This window comes from Achroia grisella, unplaced genomic scaffold (genome assembly GCF_030625045.1).
Source record: "Achroia grisella isolate CSIRO2021 unplaced genomic scaffold, CSIRO_AGI_Agris_v1 utg515, whole genome shotgun sequence".
In the NCBI taxonomy this organism is placed as follows: domain Eukaryota; kingdom Metazoa; phylum Arthropoda; class Insecta; order Lepidoptera; family Pyralidae; genus Achroia; species Achroia grisella.
This window is the reverse complement of record NW_026712908.1, coordinates 3,249,315-3,266,753: the sequence shown is the minus strand read 5'-3', so window position 1 is coordinate 3,266,753 and position 17,439 is coordinate 3,249,315. Positions and strand designations below refer to the sequence as shown.

The following is a 17,439-nucleotide window of genomic DNA, read 5'->3' as shown; positions in this document are numbered from 1 at the left end:
TTTGTTATTTATTATCTATTAATATTACAATATAGCCATAGATGAAAAGGAAACGAAGGCGTCAGAAAGAGGTAGGATTTTGATTTAAGGGCAGTAGTTGGACCAACATGAGAAAGAAATCATTGGACAGAAGAGCAGAGTTGCCAATCCGAAGGACTAAGATGTCATGCCTCTTATCCTGTAATTTCACTACCTAATCTCATCCTACACGCGACCTACGGCTTGAATATGTAAAACTAAGTTATCCATTCAGGCAGAATTTTCAGTCTATCTCGATTAACCCTCAGTCAACAAATTCACTCACAAAGATATGAGTACCCGAGCGAATCCGGGGCGAGCCACTATTCCGAAATAAACCTGATACCAAACTCAGTCTTTTGAAATAACCTTGTACAGAAAAATTATCAAAGTAATAAATATCTCCTTTCCTTGATCCTCTAGTTTCTTGTTATTTAAAAAATAATATAATTTATTGCGTCTTTGGGAGAAAAAATAGACAAGTTTAAAGCAGAAAGCAGTCTTGTCTAAAGTAAAATAACATCTCTGCAATTAAAGAAACTAAAAAAATTTCCATTATCTGAATTTTCAAAATTCCTCGTTGTCCGTCGATATAAATTATTACTTTGGCAATATTGGTATTTCACTGGATATCAATATACAATAAATACATATATAAATCCAAATGTTTTGACAACAGTTTCTGTTGTCATCCAATATGTCAGTTAATTCCACACACTGTATACTCTTAACAGAGCTAGAACACGTGTATGCATAACTAACAACAGTTTATAAAAATATAAATTATTGCAGTTGTTTACGTTGCAAATCTGTTACTTTTGGTGTTATTGTGGATTAAAATAATAATAAAAAAATGAAAAGTTTTATTTTCCTCTTTATTAAAACAAGCATAATAAATATTTATTAAGATTTGGACTTCTCTAAATACATTATTGTACATAATTTCTAAATGAAATTGTACATTTTAATTACATAAATAAAAAAAGGAAATTCCTCACTAAATGTGAAACTTGTTCTTTCGCTAATTTCTAACTCCAATATAATATACCAGTGTAAAAATAATACCGTAACACATGTAATAGCACTCATATAGAAAATACGCCTAATTATGATAAAAATACATTACATCCATTTATTTAAGTAGGTACTTACTCTTAAGCTTATTTTAACCTCATTGCTAATACAATAAACAGCGGAGAGTTAAAAGATGTACATCATACACCATATTTATAAAATTTATACAGAAAATGTATTTATTAAATAAAAAAAATCAATAATACATTTATATAAATTGTGTCTAAAATGAATGTTTAGCAATAACATTTTGCATTTAAACGCTAAATTGCCTACCTTGGCGTTGGTTAGCGTCGTCCATCTATGGATGTCAATAAAACAACTATTTAAGGGCATGCCAATAATGTTAATAATGTCCTATATTTGATACTTTTAGTAGAAAGGTGGACAGAAAATAATACATATATGTTTTATATCAACATAACGGCTTGTGTTCAAGAAACTTCAGTTGAGAATGGTTCTTAGAGAGATAAATATCTCTGCATACAGAATTGTTGTGATTTATGACAACTATTTTGAAATTGAAAGTTTTTTTGGGAACTGTATAATCACTTCGAGTAAACTGTGAAGAAACCAGTAAAATTCTGTTCTTCTGAGTGGAGTTTGGCTGGTTACTCTAGTAGTCTAGGCTCTACACAACAGCCCAAATGAGATGCTAAATGCGCAATACGGAGTCTAATTAATTTTTTTTTATATATATACACAACATTGGGTTCTTGTTGCTTATTAACTACGTCACACATTCAAAGTTTTTATATAATACATATTATGTATGTTCAATAGAAGAATAGTCTAAATATCAGTAGGGAGTTTGAAAGCAAACTATTAATTCATAGGAAATAGATTAATTTATATATTTAAGCATATCACAAAGCATTATCTAGACCAAAAAAAGTCTGCAATTACTAAACAACTAAAAAATTACTAAATAGATCGATAATATATTTTTATAATAGGTTACAATTACTAAAATTTATTTTTTGGATATACAGCTTATTTTATAATTCCGAATTAATTTACAATCGTGTATCAATTTTAAGTATAAGTTTTATTCAAGTTCATAACTTTACTTTATTTCTAACGCTATTTAACAAATCTACTTTTAATTTCAAAAGGCGTACTTGGATATAATTTCATCTAGACTTATACATATACACATTGCCTTGATTATTGCATGATACTAAATTCAAAGATGTGAATCTTTATAATATAATCAAGGCGAGGCATAAAATTGTATGTGCATCACAAGAAGCGACATCAATTTAAAAAGCATTAATGTGTATGATGCCAGGCTAACAACAGGCATTCTTCATTTAAAAATATTATAAATTATTTAATTATAATTATTTATCTTAGCACATACACAATAACTGCCTGATTTCATTAATTTGGCTACAAATTCATCTTATTACATTCATTTGTGACGTAATTAATAGATTATACCTATATTTCTCTGCATGGTATGTAAATTACATATCAAATTCGTCGTCGTATCAGTCGGTCCCGAAGTATTTCTGCCCAAAGTGATTTGGTGCTACGGGGTGTAGTTCTGACGTCAGAATCTTCATCTTTGGTACATAATCTACTACCGCCTGAACCGCGGCCGGAGTGCAGAACAGATTTGATAGAATAATACGTTCCTCTTTAACACCGTGTTGTGTTAGGACATTCACGGCCTGAAAAAGAATTCTTGTATGTGTTGACGGGTACAATATGATCTTTCATCCCCCTTCGATCGATCCCCCGTGTAATTCAACCGGAGACCGTAATTACGACGGCCTGAGTTGAGGTTCGAGGTTCGTTGCGGTGCCCTCAGACTAAAGTCGAACCGTCATTCCGTCCATTCGTCAGTCGGTCACCGAACCGGATACCGTCAGGCGGGAGTTAGCCTTCATCCGCTCTATTTCCGTTTGGAGTGCCATCTGCACTCGCCCTCTATCGTTACCTGAAGCCGTAAAGGCCAACTGCGGCCAACAGCAGTAGTAGTCCGAAAAACAAAAGATCTTTCACACCTTTTTATTAAGCTGTAAGAGGTAGCCAAGAGATCAAAGCAAAAAATAAAAAACAATTCTGAAATAAATCCATATGGCCAAAGTCGGTGAGCAAAAAGATGGAATAATCATGAGTTATTGTTATGACAATGATGTACAACAATTAATAAATTAAAAAATAATACAAGGAAACCCTTATATGTTGAGATATAAAATCACAGTTACCACATCCCTTGAAATTAGAGGGAGGGGGGCATAATAATTTTAGAAAGGCTAAGATGGGGCACGGCACTAAAAAAGTCGGTAAACACTGCTATAAAAAGTATAGCATTTACCTGCTTAACAGTGTTGCCAGTGGACATAATCGGGTACATGAGCAGCACCTGCCTTCGCGCAATGTCCTCAGGGAACTTCGCGTACACAACATGCGCCTCATGTGTGTCCGTGTCGCTTTCGACCAGAATCTTACCAATGCGGATTGAACGGCAACAGTCGCGGAGGCCCTGGAATAAAGAACAACAATGAATATATTAGATTTCATTTATAATCAAACCAAGTAGTTTAATATTACATTAATACTAGACATCCATATTTATTACTATATATAATAGAATCTAATAAATGTGATAGTGTCTGTCTAACTGTTTCCTTGTTTATCCTTCCCTATCTATCACTTACTTTTTGACTATGTCTGAACAAATTTCTATTACATTTGACATCAAGATAGATTGTATCATGAGGGCCTAAAACATAGCCCATTCGGGTATCTGACAAATTTTTACAAACTGTGTTTTTCTGTAATTGTATAATGTAAATAAAGTAATAATTTGTATTATAAATGTGAAAATGTGTTTGTCTGTCGGATTGGAGACATAAAGATATATTGAATCATAAAAATGGACATAGAATAAATTTTCTATGTATCTATGAGTACTTGTGTCCCTTCTATTTCATAATCTTATTGTATTTATAAGTTGTAACACTACATTTTTACATTATGAGATATGATATGATATATAATGATGTTGGAGGACCAACCATCATTTCACATCTTCTAGGGGATTCCAGAACTTTAGAATTAAAAAAAAAACAAAAAGTTAATTATTATTTCGTGCTTATAAATAAATATGCAGAATGTCTAATCTTACAGATATGGTTAACTTACAAAATTTATCCGTCTGTCCTCAGATATAAGGACTAATTTTATTTTCAGTATTATAAAAAGGAGAAATAGTAACATACCTGTTCCATCGCTTCTCCTGATCTGACAATTGAGACTCCACAATTCCCTGCTCCATACTTCAAACCCTTATATATTGCCCCCGTAGGTGTGACTACCTCACAATCAGTGAATGGTAACTTGTTTAAGCTCTCCTCAATAACAAGTCGGATTAAACGATCTGCATAAAACTTAAAGTCGCTTCGAGTTGTATTTCTAGAAAATACCATGTTAACTAAATTTCATCATGTAAACTATCTTTACAGTAACTTATTAGTTTCTTTCAAAGAGAAAAAAATAAAAAATATTATTGTATATTCATTTAAACAGCAAAGGATAATAAATAAATGGAATTATAAATAATTCTTTTATAAATAAAAGCATAAAACTATACTACTTAAACTTGTATTGTCACAAACTTTTTTAAATAAAACAATTATGAAACAAATTACTTAAAATTTTAAAAACTTATTTGGTTTTATTTTACTGACAAGAAAAGGAGTGAATAACAAGATTACTGCAGAGATGAATGGAAGAAAAAAACATATTACACCGACCCCAAATGGAATGGGGTAAGATGCAAATGACGGCTTACAGGCTATTCTGTACAGTAATGTCAATATAAACGAACTTAGGTAGCACTTCAATACGATGCTTTAAACATTTATAATGGGTTTGTATCAGATTAACAATGTTTGAATAACATAACCTTACTTGTCTCTGAGTATAGTTTGCAGTTCTTTGATGTTATCATTTGATGGAAGTAACGTTAAACTATCACCAAATTGTTCCTTCACATCTTTGGCATCCCACTGCCTAATATCATTATCTACCAAATCCATTTCTATTATGTTTTTACAGAAAACAAAGCGTGATGATGAAAATAAGGTAAAAATATTTTTTATTTTAAAAAACAAGACAAGCTACTGACATCGAAACATCAATTTGCTGTCAATCAAAATGTCAAAGACATAAAAAAAAAACTGACTATTGCCCGATCTAAAAATAACGCTGTTCATTCTGGGTATGATGTAAATAGCAAATATCATGAGCATGAGTATCAAGTTATCAGGTATTTGATACGTAATGTTGTTGTTATATATGTTATTGCTTTTGTATCGAATTATGCCATATAACTAAAATAAATATTTTTCTCTTTTTCTTGCCCGATTCTACCTATCATTTAAAAAAAATTGACAAAATCGCTTTTTAATTTTCAATGTGACAGTGTAACAATTGAATAAGGATTTCAGTATTTCAATCTTATGAAATTGATTCCATGCGATTCCATTAACTTGATCCGGGGGGGAGGGAATTGTTAGTAATGTGGACTAATGGTCCCATTGCTAGTAAACCATACTATATTAGGTTGACCTTCACGCGGTTCTCCCTAGAAAACATTGTAATAAATTCTTGGTGTATTTTCCACGATGTGCTAACTGATCTGACTCATGGTCATAATATCAATGGGAGCCCCCTTGCGTAAACTGTTAGCGAAAGCGGGTGCAGTATTCTATTATCGTCCGTTTAAGAAAAAGATATATTCCATTAATTTTCAAAGAATTGTCATCAACAACCTGTATTTGGATACTATGTCTGTGCAGTTATTCCACTGACATTCGACTTCATCTGACTTATATTACTAAAAGAAAAAAAAGCATATTCATTCATTAACGCTTTATTTGCCCAGAAAATACAAATTAATGACTGCAAGAATATTTCCACTTTCATATTGTAGTTTACAATGATTATACAATGATATAAACATATTTATAATCTGAAATTGTAACCACAAAATGTCAATCACAAAAATATATTCTTAAAATATTTTTATGTATCGAACATGGAACTGTGACCGCTAATTCATTCTAGGCAGAACAAGATTTATTGTAAAATATAGAAAAAAAAACGTGATTATTATAAATAAATGCTATAAATCATTTATGATCATAATAGTAACAGATATAAAACAAAAGAAACGCACTCATTAATGACAAATGCGTTATTGTTGTCCCTTTCGATTTGGTATTGCCAATATAAAAAAATTGTGTCATGGTCTATTACAAAACTTCTATATGACTGGTGCCAGTTTATTCCTTGCAAATTCATATAGAAGTTCTGCAGTTACAAGCATTTGTAACGAATTTTTATAATCAACGAAACAATGTTCTGTATTACCAAATAAAGTAACTGTAAGTAATGGCATGGCAGACCAAATCACAAAACAACAAAGAAAAAATCATGTCAAAATTAGTAGGTACATATCAGTGTTGTAATATGTAGGTGTATTCCCAGTCTCCTTACAATATAATCTTATACAAAATCTTTGTAAACCTCCCGTCAGAGTCAGCATTACATAATTATACATGACATTTGTGACGACTACTACTTTGATATGCTTTACCAAGCTTTTGAGACAAGAGCAGTATTTATACATACAAAATATGTATTTGTACTTTGTCCATTATATTATATTCTAGGTGACAATGTAACAAACAAGTCGACTTTAATGGTAGTTTTAATTTCATGGTTCATTCAATGAAATTGTAAAAATCAGATAGCCCGTGCTGCGATTTTCTATATTAACCAATGGATTATTATGCTATATTAGAGATATCATATAGAAATTAATAAAATGGACAAATACATTTAAATTAAATGAAATAATATCAACTTTTGCATACTAACTGGGTATTCAATGAAATTGTGTTGTGTCAACTCAACATATATTGATCTGGAACAGCTATAGACATTATAGCAATATTAAATAATATGAACTTATTATAAACATAGCCTGTAATAAGTTATGGTTAAATAGTTTTTTTAATAAATAGCGGATCGGTTGTGCCTAAAACACGGCAGCATATCCAAATGCGTCGGGGTTATATTTATTTATAAACTAACATTTTGACTTGTACAAAGAAACAACATATGTATATCACTGTCTCAAAATGTACGAATCTCGTGTACTTATTCAGGTGTAAACGCAACATTTTATTTATATCTATGTTATCGAGTCATCGCTCTCTAGAAGTAATCCCACCCACAACCCTGTTATTACAATTTCCCCTATTTGATGTAAAAACAATCGAATGACAAAATAAGTTAATATATAATGTTAAACGATGTTAGTCGCATTACCCTTTCTCATTATAATGAAGCATTGGTTGGACAATAAGGCTCATCGTTCATTTAACATCCCAGCATTCAAACAACACGGTCTCGCCAATAAAAACGGAGAAAAAAGTGAAAATAATGGACATCGTGAGGACATCACTATCCACCGCCATAATTTTCCCAGAGATCTCTGTAATTGTGTTAGCGGTAGACACATTAAATGTACGATGAGCCTAAATTATAGACTACATTCGAAACTCCCTACCTTAAAAATATGACTTCTATAGTGGTACTATACGAAATTGACCTGATCTAAATCTATACTAAATCTGTATCTTATTCCAAAGAAGTAAGGTTCTGTTTAGCGGACGAAATGGGATTAATCCCTACGCTAATTATCAACAGGTCAGAGGAATCGTCCAACAACGTTAACACTAATACAAAAACACCGCTAGTATCGCGTTTATTACATTTTAGGCGAAAGCGGTACATTTAATAAAATGTTTACACTATATAGATTACTTTTTAAATCACAAACTGACACTTGATGCGCAGTTACAACGCGTTAAGTAGACAGAAAGCCTATAATTGTTTACAATTTTACACATTATAGAACAGCATATTTACAATCATATTATGAGCTTTAAAAATTAGGACGCTGTTACCAGCATCTTCAAATTCTCGTTTGAAAAGACCCTTATTATGGATAGACAAATCTGTCTACCCGCTTTCTGAGTTATAATAATTGAGGGTAACTATGCCATTATATAATGTGTACAATAATAAGCCAGTGGTCGTCAAACTTGGACACTGGAGAGCCTTAAATTTTAGTTTGTAGTTGTCCAATGTTCGCGTCCGGCATCAAGGGAGTCTCTAAGTCTACGGCGACAGGTGCCTTGCACAGCACTTATATAGGTACCGATTTTGTACTATCATTATATGTCTATCTCTAAAGGTTTAGATATAGAAATATACCGATAACATTTCTATTGTTTGCACAATTTTACAAATGTACTTGACCAAACAAAACAAAAACTGACGAAAACAAAACTTTATTCGACTTTACTGTATTACTATTTGAAAAATAATGATACAATAAGGTCGATTAAAGTTACCGATATTGACATTTGATTACACACTAATACTGGCAACACCGGCGGTAACTGTCAAATTAAAAACAAAGCTTATGTTTTCGAATATTATTCGTTTAGAACGATTAGAGAGATATACATCTCAAACCTTTGCTTTGTTTGTAGATATTTTATTGTATAGGTAATTATAAATTTTACTGTTATTATTCCGTCATGTGTCACCATGATATCATATACAATTTTCAAAATAATATAAGCATATATGTTAATTTTTATAAAGTTAATATATTTTTCTCTAATTATCTCAAACCACGCAGATGGCAGATTATATAGTTGTCAATAAATGATTATCGTTAAGGTACCAAAATGTTATATAGCACTTGTACTGTACAAGTCCCGTCGCGACCGCTTAAGACCTCCACGTGATTCGACTCTGACACGTGGAAGCGTATAATTTGAACTATCTCTTATTACCCCTCATATATCGCTTAGTGGAAGGGAGGAGATTATATAACAGCCAAATTGTTAGTAATTTGCCCAAATCAGGCAAAAACTCCAGAGCTTGTGCACAAGTGACAAACGATTCAATTCCGCTTCAGTCTTCGCAATGTGAAACAATCTTTATTTTTACGCCTGGACATATCTGTAGTAACTGGAGAAAACGAGACGCCATACACATGCCGTCTCGTTCCCACACGCGGTACTGTTCGTCGCACTCATATTTCGGAATGTAATCTTTGCCACTTGGCAACACGCCCAGATATTTAAATTACACTGACCTAATTCAAAACTGTCAATTTCACCAACTAATAATATTGCTTATTCCACTATAAGGAATTACATTTCTTACACTTTGTGCACTTGTTTGACAAGCGTTACAAAGTATTAAAACTATTCCTAGAGCCGCCCGGCGCGGACACATGTTAAACCCCTAATGTTCACAATCTGTACAGGTCGATTAAAACTATTCCTTTACAAATAAATTATTAAAAAAAATCACTCAATTTCATTAATAATAAATACGTTAAACAACAGCATAGAACTATCTGCTTTTATACGGGTCTTGGTGTGAAACGGGAAGCGAAAAGGAGGTGAATTACATATGCAATATGTTTGTTTTGAAAATAATAATCTCATTATTCTGTCCAATATAATAAGTACCCAAGCAACCATTTATAAAATGCAATTTCCTCCTAAACGTCCATAGTATATGGAACCCGTATAAAAGCGCCATATGGTAAAGGCCCATCCACACTCTTCATCGTCGCATATAAAGATTGGAAAAATAAACATGGAATGTACATGTGAAGGACGCCTTTATAGTCTGTTACGATTGAGGACTTGCCGGTATTTAAAAAATATTAAAACGTTTACAATAATTTATATTAACGTCACGTTTAAATAACATTAAAAAATGTATATTTATTCTTTGTTTTACTTTTTATAAATTAAGATAATAAATAATTGTTAATATTTACGTTCGATTTTCAAATTTGCTGTAATTACTTTGCAACGCCTATTGCATAAACAAGTATTGTCATAATGAAAAATATATATAATATCGAAGAAGATAAAAATATTCGAGTTTCAATATTCGATATTATTTCATTTGAACCATAATACAATATGATTAATGTGTAAAATCTAATCTAATACTTTTAACTTCTTAGATCAACACTATTATATTTTTTCATGTTAATATACTATTATAGAATCGCTTCAGAATAATGAATTTTATTATTGCAATAATATAATTACAAGATCTATGAGTTCTGACACTAAAATAAATGAATAAAAAAAATTACATTGTTTTGAATATATTTTTTTTAGTAATTCTTACTTCTTATTCAGTGCTATTTTTATTTTTATTTCTGGCAACACTATTAAAAAATATATTATTATCGTCATTGTACAAATGTGTGAGTGACCGCATTTTGTGTGTTATGAGCGTCGCTTTGCGGCATTACTATTTTCGTACGTCTTTATGCACAAAAATAGATAAGCCGCATATTGATTTATACCTTTTTGTAAGCCTGAACTTGACTCATGAACTATTCATAAACATATGGAGCAAACCAAAGACAGAATACTCGATGTTAGTAAAAATTTAGTTTTTAACTATTTATAAAAAAATATCTAATTACGCGCCAATTATTAATATCTATCAGATTATTAAAGTTATGCAATTTAATAATTGAACTAGCCGATTTTTTTATAACTTTCATAATCAAGATAGATTCTATTATTTATATAACGATCAACAATTAACAACAGATCATCGCACTGAAGAAGGAATAAAATAAAATGTGTCTCCATACCCATCTCTATTCAGTACTCTAGTATTCGGATTAAATTCTTCTATATAAATAGCGACCAAAGCTGGTTCAAAATACGTCTAATTCAAAATATAAATTAAAAATAATTAAATAGGAAAACAACTGTATAAGAAGTGATGCCCTAGACATGCTATCTCTTTCTTTTTTATGTGATGCGTTGTACGGTAAGCGTATTTAGAACTCTCTAGTTTTCATTGAATAACAACAACCGATATAAAATGGACGAATGAGATGTTACTAATGATAGCGCATATACCATAATCTTAACAAGATATATAGGTATGCATAACCTTTAGATACAAAAGAAGGCCCTTGAATTACAAAAATCTAAATGGAACATAATGGCTTAGACATTACAGTTCAATTTTAAATGTCAACAATATTTGATTGACATAAAATTAAATCCTAGATCTATAACGGTTGTCATCATTAAATTATATCCTACATATTTTAAATTAAATAATTTAATGGTAATAAATTATTACTTTTGTATTGTTAATCCAAAGTATAATTAATATTTGTTAATTATTGCAGTAAGGTGTGAAACCTTATTATCCGGCAAGTCCATCGAATCGTCACAAGATAACAGCCATAACCATTAATCTAACACATATCACAAGCTGTGGTCGACTAGTGCGCGACGACACCGTTCCTCTGTCTCGGGTACACGTTGGGATCAACTTTCTTCGCGCTCACTGCTTCCGGGAGCGGCTCCTGCTTGTCCTTCTTACCCTTTTTGGGCGAGAGGTAGGCCTTGTAGAAGAATCGGGCGAACAGGACGAAGTATGAGAAGTACATGGCCATAGAGAGCTTGATGTTGATTTGGCTGATGTGACACGTGTCTGGGGGTCCGGTCGCGAGGTAGTTGTGGGCCCAAATGTTGATAGCGCAGCCGACTATCATCTGAGTGAGTTGTAGGAACGTGATGGTCATCGCGAGGAACTTGGGTGGGTATTTGCCCATGCTTACTAGCGCGTAGTACGAGTACATCACACTGTGGAAGGAAACAACAATATTATTAATTTATGATCTTACTAACATTACAAACACGAGAATTTGTACTGACGATTTTCTCCATCAACACAAACAACGCTCTAGTATTTATTTTCAATACAATAGTTATAATCTTTATTAAAATGTTAACTAAGTCCGCGGTTTCATCCGCGTTAAATTTCAATAAAAAAAATAGCCTATATATTATTCTTATGCATAAGCTATATTACTGTAAAGTTTCATCTAAATCCGTTCAGTAGTTATTGCGTGAAAGAGTAACAACCGTCCATATTTAGAAACTTTCGCACCTGTAATATTATTAAGATACTTAAGTACTTTTAAATAGTAATTTTTAGGGTAACCCAATTAAAAGAGCAAATTGGAACTCTTATATCTCATTAATATTATAAATGCGAAAGTTTGTGCTTATTAAAAGATGTTTGTCACTCATTCACGCCAAAACGTTCAGTAGTCACGGATTATACATCAGAATAAAAATTAACAAAATATCTATTATGTAAATTGGACAAATATATAAATATATAAATGTCAAGTAAGTGTGATGCAGACGAAGTTGTGCGGGTAAGGTAGTTAATTCATCATCACTGTAACGTCCATAGTACCACTTATGTGTTGCCATTTTTGACGATTTATTAATTATACACTTTAGTGTAGTAGTAATTACGTTTACCTACTACACTGTACCCCAATGGTGCCTGCATCGTTTTAAAGTCTTCTTCTGGTAGAATGTTATAGAACATTTTTAAATCATTATCTATTAATAACTATATTAATAGACTGATAGAGTGAGGCGCGCCTCGAGTGCTCTTTATATTGCCATTCTCCAGCACAATCGCACACAAAAGATCAATAATTACGATTTGATTGTGTCAAAAGGTCAAAGTTGATGCCAATAACATTCAAATTGGATAACAATGGATCTGACAGTGGAAAAGAGGTACGCCTCATTTCATGAACGGGGTCGTGAATTCAATTAAATTAAAAAACCCTGGCCTTCCATACTTCTTATTTAAGGTTATAAAATGAAAGATATATATTTTATCTATACCTATAAATAAAATTGGAGTTTGTAATATTGAAATAACAGTTTTTTACTACATGCATATGAATACCATACATACACTGAAATAACATTTTTTGACTGTCTGTCTGACGGGACTTTTTTTGGCAGGTACCTGGTGTAATAAGGAGTAATATAGGCTACATTTATTTTAGAAAATATCATTTATTTTAGAAAAATAAATTAAATTACCCGCGGATACAGCTAGTATATAATATTTGTAGGTTATTAATGAGTTTAAAACTATTTTGCAGTATGAACTTTACTTTTTATAGGTGAATATGAAAGCGTTCATAGTCTGCGCGAACTGTATACGTTGGCGGGGTTTTTTTGGAACTATTTTAATGTTGTTGGCCGCAGCTGGCCTTTACAGCTTCACCGAACGATAAGGGGCGAGCAGATGGCAATCCAAACCCGCGGAAAGACTTATGGAGCGACGGAAGGTGATGGAGTTTAGTCTGTAGGCGGTGTTTCAACTTCGGTTCAGACCGTCGTAATTTCGATGCCCTTGAATTGGGGATCGACCGGAAAGGACGCTGGACGGTATCGGTGGAAGATAATAAGATTAGGATGAAGTTAGATCAGTTAGTTCAGGAGTTAATCACGATGGGGAGCGCGCGAAGGTTGATCTGATATATTCACAATATAATATTGCTACCTTGTACCAGTACTTTAGAAGCGGGAAATGTTGACGAAATACAACTGTATTTTATTAGATTTTCATAATAATTGTTATAAGTTATTTAGGAGAAATTATTCGAATTTTCCGTGGCGACCAGGTAGAAAGAGCTTGGATTGTTAAATGTTTTATCATAATACGTATTCATATTACAGTAGGTATCATTATTGCTTGCATTTATTTCAATAAATAGTAATAGTAAAATAGGTAAGAGTAGGTAATACATAATGTTTTCTTTTTTAATCCAAACCACATGTTTAATATTTTGTGAAGATTGTTAACAATTTGAAGATATAACAAGGAGAATATGAAAGTCAAAAAGACAAATTTAAATTATCCACTCTACCTATGTTTTCATTATTTACATATTGTTTTACAGATATTATTATAATACATATTTTTAATATTATTTGAATGTCAAATAGGTTAACCCGGACAAACCCGATGTAACAAAATAAAAATTCATTACCAACATAATACATGTAACTACAAGTATTATATTATTATTAGAAACAGAAATAATCTCTATTCAAGTAAACTGAGTACAAGCATTTTTGAATAGACATATTTTTGATTCTACCACTCATTCGGAATGCAGATTCATCACAAAAAGAATGAGCAAGAAACTTCTATGTTGCCGTTTTAAATTATATAGTTGTAATTTTACATTTTTAAGTTAAAAGTAATAGATTAGAGAAAATATTAAATACACCAGCAACTGCTTATGTAACTAAATAACAGTTGTAGTGTTTACTACAGACTAACGAGTGCCGCTTGTAGTGGACAAGCGGCACTCGTTCACAGAAATCACATAAACTTGTGAGTTGCTCTTTTGAATAAATGTTTTTTTATATAAATAATTACACAATAAGTAACTTCAACATAGAAACCTCTACACACTCATTCTTAGTGCAATCGGATAATATTGTCTATGAATTTTAAGTTTCTCTACAAAAACATTATTATCGTTAACGAACTGTTCAATTTTATATGTTTTTTTACAACAACATTTAAATATTTTTTCTGGCAGATTTAGAACAGACTCTGGTAACCTTACGCAATTACCATAAAACGAATAACTAACTTTAGTTAAAGGACATTTAGGTGAAATCAGTTTGTTATTATTAAGATTACGATACTATTAATGATAGTGTAATAGGTTAGATGCGGCGGTTCAGTTGCATACTCCCCGCGCATGTCCCTGGTCAAAATCAGTGGTTTGCTGCCGGTAGCAAACAATACACTGAGGTGCTGCCTTTTTGCCTATGGGCTATGCACATATACTAAGCTGTTTGTTAACTAACCAATGCAATTGTGTATCTACCTTTTAATTTTGTTTTTATATTACTATGCCTTGTGTGTGTACTTACTTTTAACACAAATAAAAGTTTTCTATTTATCTATTAAATTAGATAACATATTAAGACAGTAATTACGCACCTTATTTCTACATTAGTTTAAAATTTTATCTATTTATATAAGTTAGATAACATATTAAGTTCATATTATTGCACATTTATTTAAACATTAGTGAAATAGTTTCAACAAATAAATAGTCACTCATGTTATTTTTACGTCTGCTCCACCTTCATGTTTTTTAAACCTTTTTTTATATGTAGCTTTATATTATATTTATATTGTATTATATTATCGAAAATTTAGAACTCAGTGATGTTTTACCAGAGTTTTTGCATATGTTTAGGTAGTAACTGAAAACTAATGGGTTGTCTCCCAGAGCAAACAATGCACTTATTTATAGAAGTCCTTTTGACCTTTTTGCCTCACTGTGGCACATAGATAAAAACAGAGGAAAGGAAGATCTGTGTGAAAGTTTATATAAATTGTGTTTTCTTCTTATTTTATATACTCTGCTTTTTTTTGTAAATACTGTGTTGTAAAATGTGTATGTGTGTGTATATGTTGATGTGAATATTGATTTACTGAGGGACCAGGTTGTAGCTTTAATTTGGGGTCCAGATCTCCCACAAATTATAATTACAACTAGTTGTACCCGCGACCTCGTTAGCGAGGAATTAAACTTTATTTTTCTAAAATAAAAGTAGCCTAAGTTACTCCTTATTACATCAGCTACCTACCAATAACAGTCCCGTCAAAATCGGTCAAGTCATTTCAAAGATTAGCCGGAACAGACAGACAGACAGACAGACAAAAATTGTAAAAAATGTTATTTTAGAGTATGTACCGTACTCGTATTTATATTCATATGCATGTAGTAAAAAACGGTTATTTAAATATTACAAACAGACACTCCAATTTTATTTATATGTGTAGATTATTATCATTGAAAATTATATAGTCGGAATGGAATTATGCAGAGAAGTGAGGACAATGTTTTAAAAGAAAAGTATTTAACAAACTTAGACGGATTGTGTGGAAGAGGTTATGTATAAAAGAAGAGTATGCTCAGATATGACAGCTGAAAGGGATCAGTGAAAGAAGATGAACCCTGAATAACGGGATACAGTTTCAGTCTATAAAAATTATCAGTACCATACTGATGATTTATAAACTCTGAAATTCTAATTATGTATTATAATTTTTAGAGAAGAAACAAACTTATTATTAAAATACAAGAAATCTTACCTGTGAACGAAATAGTTCATAACAACGAACCACCGCGCAGAAGATGTGTACTCCGTGAAGGAGTACCAAGTGTATAGCAGAACTGTGATGTGGTGGTACCAGTGGAGGAAGATGAGGGGCTTCTTACGCAGCACGATGAACACCGTATCACCCAGCTCCGGCAGTTTGGACAACACGAACATGGCCGTCCAGAAACCGGACACTTTGTCCCGGACTATGAAACTGGAATTATAAAAAAATGTACATGAATTTCAAGTACAATTATGAATGTGGAAGTCGATGGACTATATTATAGTAGACTAGCTGTTGCGGTTTCACCTGCGTAAAATTTATAGTCTATTTGTTATTCTGATGATTTATGATCCTGAACATGTAAAATAATTTTTGAGAAATTCACAAAACCCTTTCACAATCAAGTACCTACGCTTGGATTTTAGAACCACAATCTAAACTAGAAAATCCTATTCATGTGACGACCTCTGTGGTCTAGCGGTCTAGCACACCGCTTTACGTCCAATGGTCGCGGGTTCGATTCCTCGCACGGCACAAACATTTGTATTCATGAGTATGATTGTTTGTATTGATCTGGATATTTTCTATGTATAATATGTATGTATTTACGAATAAAAAAAATATCTATGTATTTGTATCAGTTATCTAGTACCCATAACACAAGCTTTAGCTAGCCTAACTTGGGTCTAGATGGCGCTATGTGAATTGAAAATTATTATTATTATATATATTTGAAATAAAAATAAAACGTAATATTTCTTTTTATTATATACACGTGTTTCATTGCTTTATTATTATAAAACAATATACGTATAAAAAATTATCGTATCGTATTTATTTACACTGTTTATGAGAAAGATTTTTGGAGACATATGTGTTAATGTATACAAAAATACCCATTTTGATATATTACGTGATTATTCTAAGTAAATTAACAGTCCTGTGATAATTGTAAATATGTATATTGAATTGGGAAAACATTTTGCGAACTCTGAGAAATCATTAGCAATACATTAGCATTGTTCAAATACGAATACTTGTAACAACAAATATGACGCTTATGGTCAAATGCAACCAAAATTGTCATGACCTGAGATTACTTGAGGTAGATTATTTGATGGCCTCGGTGGTCTAGCGGTTCACAATACCGTCTTACTTCCAATGGTCGCGGGTTCATCATGTACATCCTATCATCTTCCACATTCTACTAACCACTAAAAAAAT

The 17,439-nt window shown here is 31.8% G+C and overlaps 2 protein-coding genes across 2 annotated transcripts in view; both read right to left on the bottom strand.

Annotated features, from left to right (window-relative positions):
* Positions 1-2,448: 2,448 nt before the first annotated feature.
* LOC131847013 (uracil phosphoribosyltransferase homolog) lies at positions 2,449-5,176 on the bottom strand. Its single transcript, XM_059196450.1, has 4 exons — positions 5,017-5,176; positions 4,326-4,518; positions 3,419-3,586; positions 2,449-2,768 (listed from the first exon to the last, which is right to left on the bottom strand). Exons 1-4 carry the CDS (start codon positions 5,142-5,144, stop codon positions 2,586-2,588), a joined length of 672 nt encoding a protein of 223 aa, XP_059052433.1. The 5' UTR covers positions 5,145-5,176; the 3' UTR covers positions 2,449-2,585.
* Positions 5,177-8,725: 3,549 nt separating this feature from the next.
* The window catches only part of LOC131846999 (elongation of very long chain fatty acids protein 6), a 54,404-nt gene continuing 45,690 nt past the window's right edge, over positions 8,726-17,439 (bottom strand). The window contains exons 3-4 of the mRNA XM_059196431.1: positions 16,204-16,425; positions 8,726-11,840 (exon numbers count right to left, since the gene is read on the bottom strand). Coding sequence (XP_059052414.1) covers positions 11,477-11,840; positions 16,204-16,425 — 586 coding nt within the window. The 3' untranslated portion in view covers positions 8,726-11,476. The remainder of the gene's footprint in view (positions 11,841-16,203; positions 16,426-17,439) is intronic.

Coding starts and splice junctions, on each gene's coding strand:
- LOC131847013 (XM_059196450.1), bottom strand. CDS start 5,144: ATGGATTTGGTAGATAATGATATTAGGCAGTGGGATGCCAAAGATGTG. Junction 3,587..4,325: donor CAGGAGAAGCGATGGAACAG/GTATGTTACTAT, acceptor TCTTTATTCCAG/GGCCTCCGCGACTGTTGCCG. Junction 2,769..3,418: donor CTGGCAACACTGTTAAGCAG/GTAAATGCTATA, acceptor ATTCTTTTTCAG/GCCGTGAATGTCCTAACACA.